The 20,218-nt window shown below is 32.2% G+C and overlaps 1 protein-coding gene and 1 long non-coding RNA gene across 3 annotated transcripts in view; one reads left to right on the forward strand and one right to left on the reverse strand.

The window, feature by feature from the left end:
- The window catches only part of LOC140048671 (tripeptidyl-peptidase 2-like), a 163,408-nt gene that overhangs the window by 40,418 nt on the left and 102,772 nt on the right, over positions 1 to 20,218 (reverse strand). The window contains exons 17-23 of one of the 2 annotated variants that reach the window (XM_072093440.1): positions 16,444 to 16,540; positions 16,179 to 16,316; positions 15,628 to 15,948; positions 14,182 to 14,250; positions 11,991 to 12,130; positions 4,156 to 4,252; positions 3,669 to 3,799 (exon numbers count right to left, since the gene is read on the reverse strand). In XM_072093440.1, coding sequence (XP_071949541.1) covers positions 3,669 to 3,799; positions 4,156 to 4,252; positions 11,991 to 12,130; positions 14,182 to 14,250; positions 15,628 to 15,948; positions 16,179 to 16,316; positions 16,444 to 16,540 — 993 coding nt within the window. The remainder of the gene's footprint in view (positions 1 to 3,668; positions 3,800 to 4,155; positions 4,253 to 11,990; positions 12,131 to 14,181; positions 14,251 to 15,627; positions 15,949 to 16,178; positions 16,317 to 16,443; positions 16,541 to 20,218) is intronic. The other variant, XM_072093441.1, reaches the window with a different exon arrangement.
- On the forward strand, positions 12,805 to 13,592 carry LOC140048672 (uncharacterized). Its single transcript, XR_011845111.1, has 2 exons — positions 12,805 to 12,844; positions 13,254 to 13,592. It is a non-coding gene; the product is annotated as an uncharacterized lncRNA (long non-coding RNA).

Raw genomic sequence — 20,218 nt, forward strand, 5'->3', positions numbered from 1 at the left:
ATGACTAGTGCAAACCTGAGACGTTTCCAGGGAAACAAATCGAACGGACATACGATACTTTACTGTGGTAGACTTTGCTATTTATTACATAGAGTAATAAACTACACACTACTGCAAAATACTGTATTTAACATTTGGACACTGTGTACTGTATGTTATTAAATAGGTACAGTATGTCTTAGGAATTGGTAAAAATGCGCCCAACATCTCAACCCTCGCCGAAATGGGATGATTTTCTATTATTATTATTATTATTATTAAATTTTGGTTATATATTATTCAAACAGACAAAAGTAGATTTCTTTCCAAGTGTTATGATTTACAAATCAGAAAAATAGAGAGAAATGAAAACTGTTGGGCTATGCAAGTCAAAAATCTTCTTTTTTCAATGGGTTATGGTTATATTTGGGTTGCACAAAATGTTTATGATAAATATAGTTTTATAAGTTTAAATTACGTTTAGGAGATATTGAAAGACAACTTTTTGATAAAGTTGGTTCATTTTCTAGATTGAATTTTTTGGTAGATTTAGGGTATGTTCAGACTCACAGCGTTAAGGTGGCGTTATATAAGCGGCGTACATATTTTTGTGTTTGAACTAGTCCGCAGATTAGCGTTAGGGGGCTGTTACGCCGCGCCAGTGGCGTTAATAACCCTAGCAGGAGAGGGTAGATTTAATAACGCTAATACAGTGATGCATCAATGATTTTAACCTTAACCAATAAAAAGAAACGACCACGGTTAGCAGGCCAACAGCATACCTTTACAGCGAGATAGCTAAACATCAAACTATCATGTTTTCAATTTTAAAGAACAGTAGGCTTACAGTTGGCGTCAGCGATATGATATCAGGGGTCCCAAGTCTACCGCTACTCGCGGTAGTCTACCGCTTTTAGTACCCATCTACCGCGCTACCGCTATCTCGACGTTTTCTACCGCATTTTGATTTTTTTACCGCATTTTCAAATTTCCCCATATTTTTGACCAAATTGATTTACGGTTACACCCAGGCTCAGCCCAGGTCAACAATAGTCAATAACCAGAAAAAAGTGAGGCAGGATGTTGAAACAATGTCTATTCATGCAGTCTCCGTGGTCTATTAATTAATTAATTAATCACGTGGTAACCGGAATATGTGATTATCAATTTTGGGAGGATCCAAGTTTTAACTAAATAAACGCTTTGATTACACAGTGGTTCAGACACGTTTTAAATAGTTATTACATTTTTAAACACCCTCATAATTAATGGACTCTACCAATGTTGATCCACTACAAAGAACAACAGATCGCATCGCACGAGCTAGGTTGTTGATCTGAGGCGGTGTTTTATTTGGTTTTACTGTACGATCCGATAATACGAACATGTTAAATGTAAAGGCATGGATTCGCCAAGCAAGTAGGCCTGCGTTTAATAAAAATTTACCTAAGATTGTCGTAAGCTCTTCTGTTTATAGCAATAATCCACCCGTTCCGGCATGCACGCTAGGCCTCTCTAGCCTAGGCCTACTCTTCGATCGATCGATCAATGTCGCTGGTGGGGAATTTCCCAGCGATAAGAAATCGGCGAAATAGCTCATAAAACGGCCTACATTTTAACGTGTAATTACGTATGGATAAAACAATATAAAACTCAATGTTTTTCATCTGAAATAATATGTTAACTCGCGTAATGTAGCATAAGACGGAATAAATAGTTATTTCGATTGTTTTTGGGTTTAAAAATGGTAGCTAGCTACTACTAGTACTAGGGCCTAGAAGTAGAAGCCATAGGCTAAGCCTAGGCCTGTGTCTAAAAAATATGAGTAAATTCTATTGGGCAATACTATCATGCGTAAATATTGTACATTATGTAATTAAGTTATTAAATTATTTTATATACTGAATTTTATTTAAAATACAGTATATATTTTTTAAATTCTTTGTACTGAGGATGTGTCCATAAAAAATAAGAATGTAAAAATACTGATGGATAAACCTATGTAAAAATTAAGCCAACTTATATATATGTAACATTAGTTAATTAAGAGACGTAAACGACGCTTGTTGATTTTCGATAGAGAGAAATGGCGAACCGCGATGACGTCACTCAAATTTCACCGAGTGGGTATAGATTGTAAACAAACCATTTCGCCACATGTTTTTGTATGGGAAATTCCGATGGGTTGAGTTAAAAAAGTAGGTAGAAAAGAACGTTTAAAACACACATAATAGCAGTATCTTTTTTTTTTTGCAACCCCTTAACAATTTTAATGTTATATGGGCAAATCTTAACATATTTTATTTTAATTTGGATTGAATTAAGACGCGTTTTTGTTATATACTGTACCCAGCTCTAGTAGGCCCTAGATAGTTGGCCTGTATATGCTGTAGTACCTCGAGTACTCGAGCCTAGCACGGATTATCGGTTATAATAATAATAATAATAATAATCATAATAATAATAATAATAATATTGGAAATTCGTTATTGCATACTGTACTACTACTACTACTACTTTAGCTAGGGTGCTGCTAAGCCTCTCCTAGCTAGGTAGTAAGACTAAAATAGAGCATCTCTAGTAGATGTAGGCCTAGCATTAGTTTCAGCTTGACAACTGCCATTTTGTTATGTGGCTAGTGATGCTTCCTTCCTGCAGGGGGCTATCGCCAGTAATGAATACTTGATAACACCATTCTACTATAATACTATAGACCTAGTCTAATGTAGACCTACAGATATGAGATATTTTTAGGAATATGATTGTGAATGATGGATGACTTTTATACATAACAAGAATTATGAGCCTTACAGCAACAACATTGGTTAGACGACACCATGATTCACGTGTATAAACATAGGAAATGTGCCGCCCTCAACGGTTTGTTATGATTTTATACCCACTCGGACTTTAGACGCCGGTTCGCCATTTCTCTCTATTGCCCGTGCGTTGACTTTCAACGCCCCGACGAATTGAATGTGGTTCACGACAAAATCTCCTGCGAATGGACTTTCCGAAGTTGGGACCTCTGTGATATTTTCATAAATTAAATACATTAATCAGATAATTGTCCGTGTAACAATTCTGCAAGTAGTAAGAACAAATCAGTATATTTTGAAGGTAACATTGTATAAATAAAAATAGCAAAAAAACAACTTTACAATTTTGTCATGAATGTATGCATAGTTCTATCTGCTTAAACCTAAGAATCGGAGCATTTTACGCAAGGCATTGGAATGTTGATCGTTGTGTCTGAACACCTTGAGTTTCAACGCTATTGATTACCGTACGCCTTGCGTTTGATAACAAACCTAACGCTGTGGGTCTGACATTGCCTTAGACAGTTTTCTTAACCATATTAAAGAATTTAAAATAAAACAAATTTTGTTGTGAATATAACTAACTCGTCAAAGTGACGAGTTCAAATCTAGTTGATTATCCGCAACTTTTGTTGATGGGATTGAGCAATATCTATCCCTACCCCCAATCCATACTTCCGACGAAACGCATTTGGGTAATGAAAGCCAACTTTTTTACAGTCCTCCCACTAAGTAGTTTGAGCAAATAATAATAAATAATATATACCGTATATTATTACAGTATTTTTATACCGTATATTGATGATATACAGCAGAAATAGGGCCTTTGATGTCAGATGTAAGGAAAATATTATGTTTTGGATAACTTACAATTTGATGAGGTGTGCATCTGCTCGTGTATCATGTTTGATGGCATAATAGGCAACTAGTTCAGATTGGTTTATGACACTAATCACTTTGTCTGCAGCAATAACTATCTCATCTAGCATTTTTGTTCTGTCCTGAAACAATACAAATATACAAATTTGTTCTGTTACTTCTTGCATGCAGGTACTAAACACGACAAAATCCAAACACACAAAAACACAAAAAATACAAATCTATAGATGTAGTGGCAGCAACATAATTATCTTAATATACTACCATAATGAATGACACAAAAATAATAATTGGTAATATGGCTACTGTATAATTACATAACCAGGTAAAAACAGAAATGATCAATGGTAGAGGTAACTACAAAAATATTAATTGTCCAAATATTCTTTAATGTTTTGTTTTATATTTTAACAGAGGAAAACCCTTGAAAATATTTGTTTACATGACAGAAAAAAAGTTAACTGGCTATATACTGTACCTTATCAACTTCCAAAGAATGCATCTTGGCTACAAACAGTGGGATATGATCAGAATATTGACCAACCAGATCTTCAAAAATTGCATTTCCTTCAAGTCTAAAAAAAGAAATACATTTTTATAGCATTTTTCTTCTATCGATACATTTTTTTGCAATATTGTAGGTAAACTTAAAAAAAATAAATGTGTTTTGTGTTTATATTAGGAATGTTTATACCGGTTATTAATTAAATAAGCGTGAATAGCAAGTTTCTATTATATCATGATTTTCTTTTGGAGAGAGTTTGTTATTTGGGAGGATAATGATCTGTAATATTTATTTTGGTTAAGCGCTATACAAAAGACAATTATGATTATTAATATTAAAAATAAACATTCCGTATGGGTTGATTTAATACATTGGTGAAAATACTGTCAAGAAGTGTAGCAGAGAATTCTTGTTGGCTAGTCAATAAGTGGAAACTCCTGAAATATAATACCGGTACACAATAATACAAGGATACTTTATAGTTTCTTATCCCTGTCTACAATAATTTATTTCACAATGTTTATTAACAAACTGGAGTAGATGTACTTGATAAAAAAGTAGAGGCTTATATACACACATTTACAGGCATAAGAAACTCTAAATCGCCAAGTAAATACCGTATTTAATAAGGTATTTTTTTAATACCGTATATATACGGTATATTTTTGGCAGCGGAAACAGTGTTCATAAAAAATATACCGTATTTTGTATACCATATTTTCCTCACCAAATTTGTGGATAATTGTGGATTGTGGATAAAATATTTATAAATTTATACCATACTTTTGGTTTTGCTGCAAATAAAAAATACTGTATATTTTGATTTTCTGTAAGGTTTTTACACATTGATGGATCATCTATAGTCAATGAAAGTAAGGAACAACATCACAACATTTGCAAATTATCTGTTGTGGAAACAGGACAGTCAGATTTAGATAATTTAGCAAAAATTATGGGGTGTGCGAATAACAAAACAAACAGAGACTGTGAAAGCAGAGGCTACAACATCGCCAAAGATAAACAAATTCTAATTTGGGCAAGGAAGGAATAACTTGTCCCCATATTGGGGGATCAAAAGGCAGGTTGGGTAAAAAAAGATGAATTTTAACACGACCACCCAAGGTAGTACTTCTAGCAGAAACGGGGTACTAAAAAATACGGTATAAAATATACCGTATTTTATACCATATTTTGAGGATATGCAGCAGGATTAATAAATGACATGTTGCATTAATAATGTAGAACTATTGTTATAATAATCTCAACATTTACAATTATCATTGAATACAAGGTAAAAAGTGAGAATGTTGACAGCAAAACAATGAGGTAACATCCTAGTAATACCATTTCCAGTCATTTAAAGTCATTCCTACGTCCGGTCATACGCAGATATTTTAAATCAGGTCTGTTGTAACTTCAATCACATATATTTTAGATTGACATTTAATTTATTTTAATGATTTATTTGATAATATTACTAAATATCTAATTTACAAATTCAATGTCTAAATCTTTATGAAATAAACGATGTGCTCTTTTAAACTAAGTCAGTGCTAATACATTTGTTAAATACCTAATTGGTTTTAAGTTAGAAGATTAAGATTGACTGAAAATTTTTTTTCTTATAATTTACTTACAAAAAGAAGGAAGACAATGATAAAAAACACCATTTCCGGTAATTTTTGGCCAAACTTGTTCACCATGAATATAAATATAATGCTACTAAATTTTTCGCGTATTTTATGTATCTCCTCCAAAACCACTGAATGGTACGTGCTCACATTTGGCACACTGATGTTTATTGATGGGCTGCACACGATAGGCTAAGTCACTTTCCTGAATTTTAAGGTTAAACACTAAAAAAAGATCTCGAATACAATAGAACCAACGGGGGGACATTTTTGCTTTCGGACAAGCTTTCCCAATCGAGTCAGCAAGTTGGGGGGTTCATTGTGATGAAATCACCTTTAAAAAAATTAAATTTAGTATATTCTTCTACACTTTGATCAACAAAACAATCTAATACAAAATCAAAAAATTATATCGGCATGGTCGCTTTTTCCGACTGGATCATCATAAACGTAAAATATTGACATCAAGTTCATGTTTACTAAAAATTAAGTCAAGTAATGAAGGTTGGTCGTCACCTCTTACACATGTAAATTGCGTCCATGTTGTGTCAAGAATGAGTCTCAATTCACAAATCAATGCAAATTAAAATCTGGTCATTTTTGTATGAATATTTTAAACAGTGTATCCCTGATCTTCTGGTTGTATTCACCTCGAGATCTAGGGCTACGGTAGACACAAGCGATAAGATCAGATTTTTCTCCATATTTCAATAGACAAGTTAGCACTTCTATATCAATCCAGACCTCGTCAATAACAACTTCAGAAAAAATATCTTTGCGCACCAGGATTAGGACGCCACCACCTCCATCACTTGGAATTCTATCTCTTCTATAAACTAAATAAATATTGGTATCAAAATAAGTAATTCTATCATGACTCTCTTCCAACTTTGTCTCGGTAACAAAAATAAGACTTATTTTTCGAATAAATGTATGTACAGTACCTATCAGATATAATTGTCTTGTATAACAGATAAGTACTGTAATAGTTTACTGAAGTTACTATTACAACCTCGTCAATGAAAACACAAATATGTATATATTTATTTACTTATTTATGAAAACGCATACTATAAAGTTTTGTTTGTCTGTAAAATGATGTAATCAAGCATGTTTACAGGAGTAATTAAAAACCAAATTATAGTTGGAGAAAAGATACTACGAAGCATGTCATTGTCATCGCAAATCAATACATTTGTATAAACATATATTAAATCTATCAAAATAGTTTTTTTTTTAAAAGAAAATCGGCCTGTCTTCAACATTATGATTGTGTACTCGAGCTGTTCAACCGGTTTTCAACAATTATTGTAGGAGGAGATAGGAAAATGCTTAGCATCCTCGTATTATTGTGTGCAGGTATTTTTCAAGATGAACATCCATTAGACAGTGTATACCACGATCGGAAAACACCCCTATTTGGGGCAAACCTAAATTCGTTTTAATTGTCAATAACTAATTATCTAACTCAATTTAATTATAAACAGGGTTACATCAGGTGGTTAAAATCAGTATCGAAAGTATGAACCAACTTTACAAAACCTCACACAATAAATTGAAACTTTGCAAAAGTGTAATTTATATCATGCTATATCATACCTATTTTTAATCGGTTATAGCTCTTCAGGATGGCTGGTGACCCCCATTTTTAGAAATTTATTATGGAAGCTGAGGAGTTGTAGATATGAATTCAAGTACAATTTGTACCTACCAGATGTCACCATATGGTCATTTTAAAAATGGGATTTTTCTCTCTTTTGTACTAATTAATCTCATTTAATAGAGCACATCATGCTATAAATGCGTACCCCATTCTATCATGTTCTTTTTCAATCAATTCTCTTGAGTCAAAAACATTTTCAATTTTTATTACGTCAGAAACGGGGGACTAAAAAAATACGGTATAAAAAATAAATTATTTTATACCGTATTTTGAGCAGTTGCAGCAGAAGCAGGCCCTAACTGTATGGTAATACATTGTAATAATAGTTAATTATTATCGGACTTATATCTTTATTACGTTCTACTAAGGCAAGAAATGCGTATCATTATTTTGGTCATGTGATCGATGTAAACATGCGGCAGTGCAACACAGAATCGAGGAACTGACAAGTCACAAAAGATCGCTTTTCTCAAAAACTACACCCTAACCCACTCCCCCCCTGTATAACATATATTTGGAATAAAAACAATTGTCCAACAAATTTTAGAGCCAGATGACACCTATTTTAATTTCCTCCTGGTCTATACCGTCCTACACCTGCCAGACTCATTTCCAGGTGTGCTCCCGTCGGACCCATTCCCGGGTGCAAGTCTGGGAGGATGATCATTGAAGTTACCTACTGAAAGATGAGTATTCCCCGAGACCGGCTCATCTTCCCATATGTGTCTTGTTCGCGAGTTTATACTCGAAGGTCGGGAAGGGGAATAAATTGGATGTTTTGTTTGGCAAACCATCCCTCTGGGATATGGAAATCCAGGGCGGAGAATTTGAATCATATATTTCATTTTCTATTCAGACACTAGGGTGCAACTCTGTATTAGAAAAAAAACACAAGTTAGTCTTCAATGTCAAGGTCAAATCTCAACATTCTTAATTTGCACCGGTTGAGCTGAAACTTGGAGAAAACAGTCTATATTATTTTTATTTTATATTATTTCATTCAGTTCACAACCAACAGCGATGAAACGCCACTAACAGGTTGCAGGAGGAAGGGTATGTGTAATTCCAAAATCGAGGAGGGCACCACCAAAGTTCATGCGATGTCAAAGGTCATGGTAAAATTTAAAAATTGCTCCAAACGAGCTGAAACATGGGTAAATTATTCAAACTTGTTAGGTGGGTTCAACAAGTTAGGTTGTCTAGGTCAAATCTTGAAATGTTCAAATTGCTTCGATCTAGCTGAGTTTTGAGGAAAACAATTCTGATAGAATGAGTATGAATCTCAAGAATGGCGCCACCCAAGGTCATGCGATGTGAAACGTCAAGGTAAAATTTTAAAATTGCTCCAATCGAGCTAAAACTTGGGTCTTCAAACTTTGTGGCTGGGCGAGTTCTGTATGGATTTTGTATTGATATTACTAGGTCTATGCAAGTCAAAGGTCACAAATGTGACTGGATGTATAAAAATGTTCTATTGATATCGTTTATAGTTTCTAATTACTTTCAAGTCTATAGTTTCACATACATGGAACTGTTTAGATCCATTTGACTTTTTTCAAGAACATATTTTGTTGAAAAACTTTTACTTTTTGAAATTATTATTCATTTATTTATCTTATATATAAAGTGTTTCCTCAACTTGTTTATTCATAATTTCTTATTCTGAATTTCGTAAATTCATTATTGAAATAATTGTTTTTACCCTGATACAAATTTGTTCCCTTCTTCTACCCAGCCCAATTGTAAGTACTATCAACCTGACCAACTAACCCACTTAATTGGAGAGCTCAGTCACATGAAAAACTTTTCTTCCTTGCATATTAATTCTAGAAGTTTATTTCATAATATTGATTCTTTCAAATTATTTTTCACCAATGACAATTATGATTTCTATGTAATTTCAGTCTCGGAAACCTGGTTGAAAGATGATAATCCATTAACCAATATCTCAAGTTATTCTTTCATTTCGCTAAACAGACTAGGGCAGGCTGGTGGCGGTGTGGGGTTGTATGTTCGAAATAACAATGTGTTCAAAGAGAGAACTGATCTTTTCCTAGACCCCTCCCTGTGCGTCTCCCTGTTTATAGAAATTGAATCCAATCAAAACATTATTGTTGGTGTAATCTATAGGGCACCATCCCTTGATATGAATGCTGTTATTGATGCTTTTGATCTCCTGTTAAATAATTTAGCAAAAACCAACAAAAAATTTACTTATTAGGTGATTTTAACATTGACCTACTTAAACATCAGTTTGATTATCAATCCAACAATTTTGTTAATTCTGTCTTTAGTAATTTCTTTTACCTATAATCAATAGACCAACTTGTATTACCCGAACGTCAGCAACATTAATTGACAACATATTAACTAATCAAATTGAATCATCAATAGTGACATTAGTGATCATTTGCCCATTTTTAACATTACACCCCTATCAAATATACCAAACCGTCCCAAAATCTATGTAAACCCTAATCATACCTACAGAAAATTTAACAAAACAAATATTTCAAACTTAAAAAACGATTTGACAAACATGAATTGGACTGGTGTTTATGGTACGGATGATCCTAATATTGCTTTACTTTCATTTGAAACTGAATTTAAACGACTGTATGATAAACATTTTCAAATTCAAGAGCAGTCTGCAGGAACAAAAATAATAAAGACCTGGATGATGAATGAACTTTAAAATTTAATAAAGCATAAACAAAAACTGTATTCCAAATCCCTCCGCTATTCCAATGACAAAAACATTAATGAATATAAACAAAGGGAACGTAACTGATGATCCCAACATAATTTCAAATCATTTTAATAATTTTTTTGTTGATATTGGACCTACCCTCGCCAAAAATATAGACACATCTAATGCAAATTTGAGAAAATTACCTCCCTCCGCCATCCATAAATTCTTTATTTCTTAATCCTGTGACTGTTTTTGAGATCATGGATATTGTTATGCGCCTCAAAAATGGTAAAGCACCTGGCATTGATGATATTAACTCGTCTATTATTATCCCTTTCATTTCTGAACCCCTCTGCTACATTTTCAATCTTTGTTTTATAAATGGCAACTTTAAACTAGCTAAAGTAACTCCTATTTTTAAAACTGGTGACAAATCTGATTCCAGTAATTACCGTCCTATACCAGTGCTACCGATATTTTCCAAAATACTACGCCTTATTTATGATCGAACATACAATTATCTTCAGAAAAATAATATACTTTACAATAAACAATTTGGCTTTCGTAAGAACTATAATACATCTACCGCACTTCTTTAATTAACAAATGAAATTGTTGGGGCTTTCGAGAGGTGTGAAATTGCCATTGGTATTTTCATTGACCTCTCGATGGCCTTTGATACAATTGATCACGATATTTTATCATATAAGTATAATTATGGAATCTGTGGCCCTGTATATAATTTATTCAAAAGCTACCTCTGAAACATAAATTTAAACACACCCTTTCTGATTTTCTTCCTATTATTTGTGGAGTCCCTCAAGGTTCTCTGCTTGGGCCTCTATTATTTTTATTATACATAAATGATATCCATAATAATGCCTCGAATATGTTTTCGTTTCTGTTGTATGCTGATGACACAACCCTAATTTACACTGATAAAAATGTAGATTCCCTTTTTAAAATATCAACTGAAAATCTATTAATTTTAACATACTTTTCTGCAAACAACTTTCTGTTAATTTAAAGAAGTGTTGTTGTATGGTGTTAAAAAATTCACAAATACCACTAAATACCCGTACTTTCAAATTAAAAATCAATTAATACCTATTGTTGAGAAAACTAAATTTGCAGTAATTGATTAATAATAATGTTTAGCGTTTATTACCGTACCGGTAAATGAAGTACCTTCATCGGGGATTGTTAGTCGCGCATGTTTTCCGGAAAAGGTAAGCTACGATTGTTTTGCTGTTTTCTAGTGCGCTGTGCAGCATAATTTTCAGTGAATTTTACGTGTGAGTACCATTTCCGGCCATCTAGGGGTGTCATTTAACAAAATTAAGTAATACTTTTATTACTGTTCAGTGTTTAAAAAAATTATTAGAAAGAATTCATATTACGTTTCTGTATTATAACAATTTTCAAGGACAAATGTCATTCTATTTTTTTATATAGACTTTCAAGGAAATTAAGGACGCGTACGAACCCTGTCCTGTGTATGTGGCATGCTTTGCATACATTTTGAGAATTTCCAGTTATTTACGTCAAAGATTTAAATAAAATATTTTAGAATCACTGGTGAGCTTCGCTGGCTTATAATTGGTCAATTTTTACTTTCACCCTTTATACTGTATCTCATCTGTGAGATTAGTGCGCATACCCTTAAGTTGTTATAATAGGTCAATTTTGACGGTTGACCCTTTATATCTCTTCCAGATTCGTAAAATTCTGGTATATAAAAGTTGGATGGCAATTGTCCCCTGATACAGTCCCCTTTTTGTAAATTGTATTTATATTTGAATTATTATTAATAAACTCTTACTTGGACATCCAAGCTATTTTAAGGTCACGAATAGCATCTGCAAATTCTTCTTCTTTATTTTTATCTTTTGACTTATCAGCTTTAGTATTACTTGCTTTGTGGGGCGTCTGTGTTAATACATACATAAAAGGATAGCTGTCCTGTACCAAAAACAAAGAAAAAAACAAACAATTATGATGATGAGTTAACATCAATTGTAAAATTATTATTTAAGAAAACGTTGTATCATTGTTTAAATTCTTTCAATTTATCACGAACTAAAACACAAAAAAAAGAAAGAAAATAAAATTTAATTGATTTGATATCGACTTGACTAAATGTGTACCGCCAAACCAAAACCAGGCGTTTGTCGGCAGCAAGGGATTTCTGTAAAATGCTTCTGAATGTGTAAAACCTATATCTTGACCATTTTTAGTTTTTTAAATAATCTTACAGAAAATTTACCGTAGATTCCAAAAATCTATGTATTTTAAAGAAATTATAAGTATAAATCAATGAAAATAACATTTTAATGAGACCCCCTTTTTCGTCTTTGGTGAAAAAATCAAGTTCTATTCTGTAATTTGTGTCTATTTCTAACAAACTTTTACCTCTTTGATTATGAGAAGACCCCTTAATGTGTGGTATTTTTAGAAAGCTCGTGAAAAAATCTTTCCAAAGATAAAGGTTGTAGGTCATGTAAAATAATAGTATAGCCAATCAAACACATTCTTTAATAACCTTTTGGTATAAGCAAACCAGTCTTGTTGCTACGGAATCCTGAAACAGGCAATTTGATTGGCTAACAGAGTGGCTCAAGTCATTGAAGCGTTAAATTTGCCTTTAACAGCTATTCAAAGTACACTGAGGAAGCGGTAAGGTTTTAACAAAACATTCTTACTGTAAAAAACATTCAATATTAATTTATACTTGCTATTTATGCATCCTAGATAATAATAAAACAACATAGAATAGTTTAATGATTTATATAATATGAAAAGTAGAAATATTGGCTTCGCTAGCGAATCGTAAACAACAAGAGGTTAGAAAGTACGAAATGACTTTCTAGCGCGACACACTCAGTTTGGTGAACACAGAAACACTTTTGATCAAAATATTAGGCCTAGCCTAGGCATAAGATAAGAGATGAACTGTATGCCAGCTTAGTACTTCAAGTTAGCCTAGTAAAACCACCTAGCATACCTTGGTCTAGGCCTAGCCCAAAAAAAAAGATTTTTAAATGTGTTTAAAAAAGTTTAATTTAATTTTCCATTCTGTTTTCAGATCTTGATTGGTAATACTGTAATGTATACCAATAGTTTTGACAGTGGTGGTGATGCTGTTGCTACTTTCTCTTCTCAAACAACTCCAATAATGGTGATACGGTGCTTAATATAACTTTACAAAAATGACTTTGATTCTGATGATACATGACACATGTATTCTATTATGCAACGTAACCCTGAATAAAACCGTGAAATAATTGTATCGAAAAATATGTATGTATTTAAAAGACCCGGCACAAAAGATGATAATACTGTTGTAACACGCAGCCTGAAATGACCAAAATGTTATAATTTAAAGTGTACCAATTGTAAATAAATTTAAACACATCAAACACAATCAACTGTCTGTGTATCGTTAATTTTGGTTCATTTCTATATGTTGTATTTTTATTGTCACTTTATTAATAGTACTTATTTATAGTTATTACAAGCCTCACACATAACATAAGTTTAGTAAAAAAAACTTTACTAACGTATGTTGTTATTTGAAGTCTCATTTGACAATGTTAATGTTACTGGATTTCTTTGAAAATTTCAATGATTATAGAAAAATGTATTAGTTACATTTGTGCTAACTTTCAAAGTCATAGGTATACTAGAAGTTAGCGTTGTCAAGGTGAACATGAGTCGCTGTCTGCCAGCACATTTAAACTTCCTGTTTGAACTATTGTTGATCTTTGAATGCATTTTTCACTGCTAAATAAAAATGAATTCTTACTTGTATTTCTTTACTTATTGTATCATTACTCTAAAAATACTTGACCAAATTGAATAATTTTTTCAGTATTTTAAAGCAAATTATGTGCTCTCTACAAATATCTTTAAAACTCAAAATGTCACATTTACGACAAATGCCTGGTTTTGATTTGGCTGTACACAAATATTAAATAATATTTCAAAATACAGTATACAGTATCTAAACTCACTGGTTTCAAACCAACATTTCTTTTTCCCTCTGACCCTTGATCTGCTTGGGTGCCTTTGTTCCACTTGACCTGGCAACAAGGTCAAAGGTCAGAGAAAAAATTAAAATATTAAACCGATGACATGCAATTGAAAGAGATATAAACTTGCAATCTTGTAATTTGTTATTAGTATCAATATTAGGTTTAATCTGTGAACAAATTAAAAAAAACAAATCTAATTGATTATCCATGCTTGATGGATAATTTGTGTTATCTGATCATCTTTTTTTCCTGTTATCCACATCTAATGTGAATAACCATTGTGACTGTCAAGTTTGTATATTTTCTTTAACCAACCATCATCATCAAAGTTACTCTCATTTCTCTCCAGGATTTTTGTACGGGATGTTTCTCATTATATAAACCTATATTTGATCTGATCTTTTGATGACGTCAGCATGACTTACACTTACACACTGGATATAGTAAAAATAACTTACAGATTAGATTAGCGGTGTTAATACTTGGAACTTTTTACATTGGTCAATGTGTGAAATACGTATAGGAAATTTTCAGTTGGGCAACTTTGTCAAGTCACAACCCACAAAAAAATATTTCTATATATTATATAGATTATGTAAATATGTGAATGCAATTGGTCGAAATGGCATCACATGTAATTTTTGTGCCTCCATCATTAGACAAATAAAATCCAATGAAATTATGTTATATAATTTTCGCGTAGTAACTCGCACTGTGTTACTAGACAAATACAAATACAACAAATATTGGTTGTCAAACTCGCGATGTCTGTATCGCAAGACATTGCTCTAACCGTTGCAACATCAAACAAGCTTGCAATAATATATCACCTGACATATTTATTTATATGATTACATAGAGCCCTCATCTACCCAGCTCTATGTGGCCGGCTATATGAAATAACAAATGTCGCCTTCTATATTGGTGAATTATTACCTTCTTCTATATTATAATAGCACTAAGCCAAAATTCGTTTCTCATCTCCTCTTAAACCGCAAGTCCGATACCAGCGGAAAATTTGTACGAAAAATACGTTTTTTATTAGACCAATTTCTTTGCAACTGCCAAATGCTGCATCCCTCAGGGATGTCGATTTTAACCAGGTTAAACTATGAACAAAATTCTTACCCACTACATACTATATACCAGGATGAATTGATATATTAAAATATAAAAATATTATTAACATTTATCAGTAGAAATGTTGTATTCGTTTTTAAAATCTTTAATTTGAAATACTTTGCGAAACAAGTTAATACTTTAAGTTTGGTCACACCATATTCAAAATGGTATATATTTTAAATCAGCATTAGGTGTACAAAATATTTTTTTATTTTGATATTAATAGTTTTAAATTTAAAGATAAAAATTTGGCTGTATCTAAATAAGTTTTGGCTACAAAATATGATAAAACTTGTATTATACCTTTTTTCCAAGATCACCTTTAGCCAATGTCATTGTGCCGGTAAGAATCTGACCCAAAGTTGCTCCTTTTGGCAACCTATCATCAGGTATTGGTGGAATAAATATAGGCACTGAATTTCCTGCCATGAGGTTCATTGTGTTGAACTTGTTCTTGCCATTAAGAGCAGACAGAACTGATGGAAACATATCAATGGTGAAGCTTGTTGACAATTTCTGATCAATAAGCATAACCATATCTTTGATTTTTTCTAGCATTTCTTTCTTCTCATGACGTACTTGAAATCGTAAAGTATAGTCACCCTTTTCCAGCTTTAATGTGTACTGATGAATAATAATTGTAAACAATTAAGGATTATTCCAAGTCTAGGTGTACTTCGTTTAAGTCTGCATTTGCAAGACATTTTTATTCGCATCCACTTATATACAGGTTTCAATAAAATAATACTTTTGAGCATTCTGTATGGTAAACATACTGACGAAATGAATATAAAAATGGAATTTCATATCAAGTCTAATAAACATATACCGGTATTAAGGAAATTAATAATTACTTGTTGAGGATAAGCATCACCAGCACCTATATATTGCTTGTTGCTGTCAAAAAGCATCCAAAGTTGACTCTCATATTCAGATTCATATAGTAGGTCACTTAGTAAAGGGCAGTTGGGCGTGATCTCTGATGTTTTACTCTATTCAAAATGAAATAAGAATTAGTTATGGCATACAAAATCTCGTTTTCAAGAAAAGAACATGATTTTACATATTGTTGGAATACACTCTGTATCAGGTTTACAATATAGTAGATGATACTTTTACCTGATGAAAATTATATGTAAGAAGTAGTTCATATATTTGTCTACCCTCTGTTAGAACATCTCTAGAGCCAAGTGGTTTGATTTTGGCATCAGAAGGCCTAAAAAAGAATCCATTTTTAAAATAAGAGCATAGACTAAATAAACATTCAAAATATTAAATGAAATTATGAATAATGACCATCATGCACATGTGTGCTTTAAAACTTTAAAATTATCAAAATCAATTTAAGATTAAATTAGAGCGCCGTTCCGCAACCTGTGGGTCACGAAAAAAAATTGATGGGTCGCGAAATCGTCTCTGATGCTGAAACTTGTTGGGGAATAGGGGGGAATTCCTGTTTAGGACAATTAGGATTTAATCACCTACGAGTTGGTTCTACTGCGATAGTTTGCTGTAGTTGCTGCCGAGGGCTTTTAAAGTTCTGCTTTACTTGTATGATGTGGACCGGCGCTAGGAACTTCTACAATGAACATACAGTAATAAGAAAAGCCTAAACTAGGTTCAGTCTAACCAGTAGAGTCAGAATAGTTTGAGTGAGGAGGACAGTGGTTTTTCCTTGCCAATATACATAAATAAGTCCAAAACCACAACAAAAAAAATCATTTTAAATACGATCTTTAATTTTTCAAAATCTCTATCATTTTCAGCCAACTAGAGGTGCCATTTATCATGAATTTTACGTGCGAGTGTACCATTTCACCCCTTTTATGAACACTGATCAAGAAATTGGCCATAGGAATATCTCAACATAGATACTGTACATAATTCTATTCATTCTAATGAATAACATCACAGTTAAATCTCTCATCACAAGGATCATTATTGGTTATCCGCAACGAAGTTGCTGGATAACCTCTTTAGTCCGGTGGCAGGAGGGGGAATCACCACCCGAAAGGGGACAAATTGCCATCCAACTTTTCTAGACTAGAATTTTCCGTAGATTACGAATATGGAAGGTAATCGATCAGGATAGGAAGCGTTTTCGAGATATAACGGGTCAAAGTTCAAAATTGACCAATTACAACAATGTATGTATATGTATTACTGTATAACAAATTTATTGAAGCACAATTTGGTCTTTTATTACATTTTTATGATTATAAGTGTCTATTCTTTCTTTCTTTCTTTCTTTATTTACCCATAAATATAAATTATAAACATTGTAATAATATACAAATAATAATAATTATATCAAGGGAAGGGCTAAAAAATAGTTAAAACTAATCAAGTTCAGCCCCTAAACGTTGAAGTATAAATAGTTATATAAATAAATTAGGGCTACTTGTCTAAAATAAAATTAATATACATAAACATTTTTTTTTTTTTAAATACACTTTCTCTCAAATATATACAATATAATTCTCTTATAAAACTAGACATGAAACTCGTCACTTTGACGAGTTAGTTATCCGCACGACAGATGCCACGTGCACGTCATACGTTAAAAACTATAATAAGAGGTGGTCCTGTATTTTCGCCTTGTATTATAATTATACAGTACACTGTGTATAAAAGGAGTCATTAATTCTACATGATACAGAGGGCGGCAAACAACAATTTGCTCACATCAGAGACTATGCTGGTGTACATTGTACTACTGTATATTATATGACATATTAACTGAATTATGGGACCTGCCTTTAATTCAAATATTTAACATGATGACGTCATAAAAAAAACAACACAACGATAGCAATTTCTGAAGAAAATTATCTTAGCAACAACATATTAACGTGTAGAAGAAATTTGAATACGTAAAATGTTGGTGCGCGCACATTTAAATGTGATGAACTATTACGCAAAATATGAAAATACGACTTTTTTTATTCAACTGGCAATATGATGACGTCACAACATCCGATTGGCAAAATGTTTACATGAATTCGTATCTACAATCCTATAGCTTCCAGAAAACGTTTTAATCGTGATTATCACATTTTATTCTTACGAGCTATTACAGATTAAAATTTACTGTAAAGATGAAATTAATGACCCACGTAATTAAAATTTTTAGGCATGATGACGTTATAAAAATTTAAATATTTTTATCTCATGCTAAAGAAAGTTGATTGACCTAGACAATATATAAATATAGGAGAAAAAGGAATACAGATAAGCGTGATGCGCTCCATTGAATGTGATGAGCAATAACGAAACAGACAAAAATCCTATATTTTACATTCGTGTGGCCATACGATTACGTCACAATGTTTTTTTAGCCTTATCGATGCATGATCCGATATCTGCAACTCATCAACTTCTATATTTTGTAATAAAAATAAACGGTTCACGGTTTACTTTAGAAACTATGACTGTTTAAAAAAAGACATTATTTTGATGATTTTTTAAGCTTTTTCATAAAAAACGCGCACAAATTGTCTAATTCAACGTGTTCGTATGGCGTTATTTAAACTGGAAAAGTTCTAAATTGTTTTCAAAATTACTAGGAAAGGCTTGAAAAATATAATTCAAGAGAAAAAAATATGTTTTTATCGCTACGTGCGCACCGCGTGCGTAAAAAATTGCGCGCCCGTGGGAATTTTTGACATGCTCAAAATGACATGAAACGCGTAAAAAGTTGATTAGAAATTAATTTTGCGCATTTTGAAATTTTAAATGCGCGTGCGCGCGTAACTTCTTGTGAAACATGCCATTTTTAATCCGTAGAAAGTTTGCCCCTGATATGACTTAAATTTTGTCAAAGTGTCAATACTAAATGACTTTTGGTTTTTAATCTATGATCAATCATTGAAATTCATAAAATTGCGCGTAAGTCACGTTGCGCAACTATGACGTCATTCAAAAATAGGAGGTGCACAACTTCACGTAAATGCCCATATGTTGTCAAAGTTATGAAATGTTATGTTTACACATTTTAGAGAAACGCGACTCACAAAAAGGAAGGAAGGAAAGAAGAATAATACAGAAAAAAAATGTTGATCTCATACAATAACAAGGAGTTATCCGCTTGGTATACCAAGCGGATAACTAATAAATAAATATCACTATACAAACAATTAGTATGTTTTCATTTATTTTTTGAATTTGCTTTTTGTTAGAAACCTTAAATTATCCGGGATTTCATTCCAGAGCTTTGCACCAGAATACTTGATGGAATGTTGTCCTATGTTTGTTCTATATTTTGGTACATACAACTTTTCTCTAGTCTGAGACCTTGATGAATAACGAAAATGAATATATACAAAAAATATTTAGGAGTTGTATCTGGAAATTTACCATGTAAACTATCATGAACAAATAAAGTAATTAAATACTGATGCTGCTGATAAATATTTAAAATTTTAAGTTCTTTGAATAATAATGATGTTGGTGCTAGTCTATCAGAATAAGTCAATGTGCGTATAATACGTTTTTGTGTTAAATATACTGGTTTTAAATGAGTTTTATAAGTGTTACCCCAAGCTTCTAATGCAAATGAAATATGAGGCAAAATAAAACAATTATATAAAAGCACCAAAATTGATTGGGGTACAACATATTTAAGTTTGTACAATAAACCAGCCTTAGAACTAATAATTTTATTAACCTTATTAGAATGCACTTTCCATGTAAAGTCTATTATCTATATCTACCCCAATGTAAGTTGTAGCTTCAACTTCATCTAATTTTGATTCCTTTATGTATATATCCCCCTTTACTTCAATTATTGTATGCTGATTACGAAATATAATATAATTTGTCTTTTTAGAATTAATTGTCAACTTATTAACATCACACCAATCTACTATATGTTTCAACTGCTCATTTACATTTG

The sequence above is a fragment of the Antedon mediterranea genome, chromosome 5 (assembly GCF_964355755.1).
Source record: "Antedon mediterranea chromosome 5, ecAntMedi1.1, whole genome shotgun sequence".
Taxonomy (NCBI): Eukaryota; Metazoa; Echinodermata; class Crinoidea; order Comatulida; family Antedonidae; genus Antedon; species Antedon mediterranea.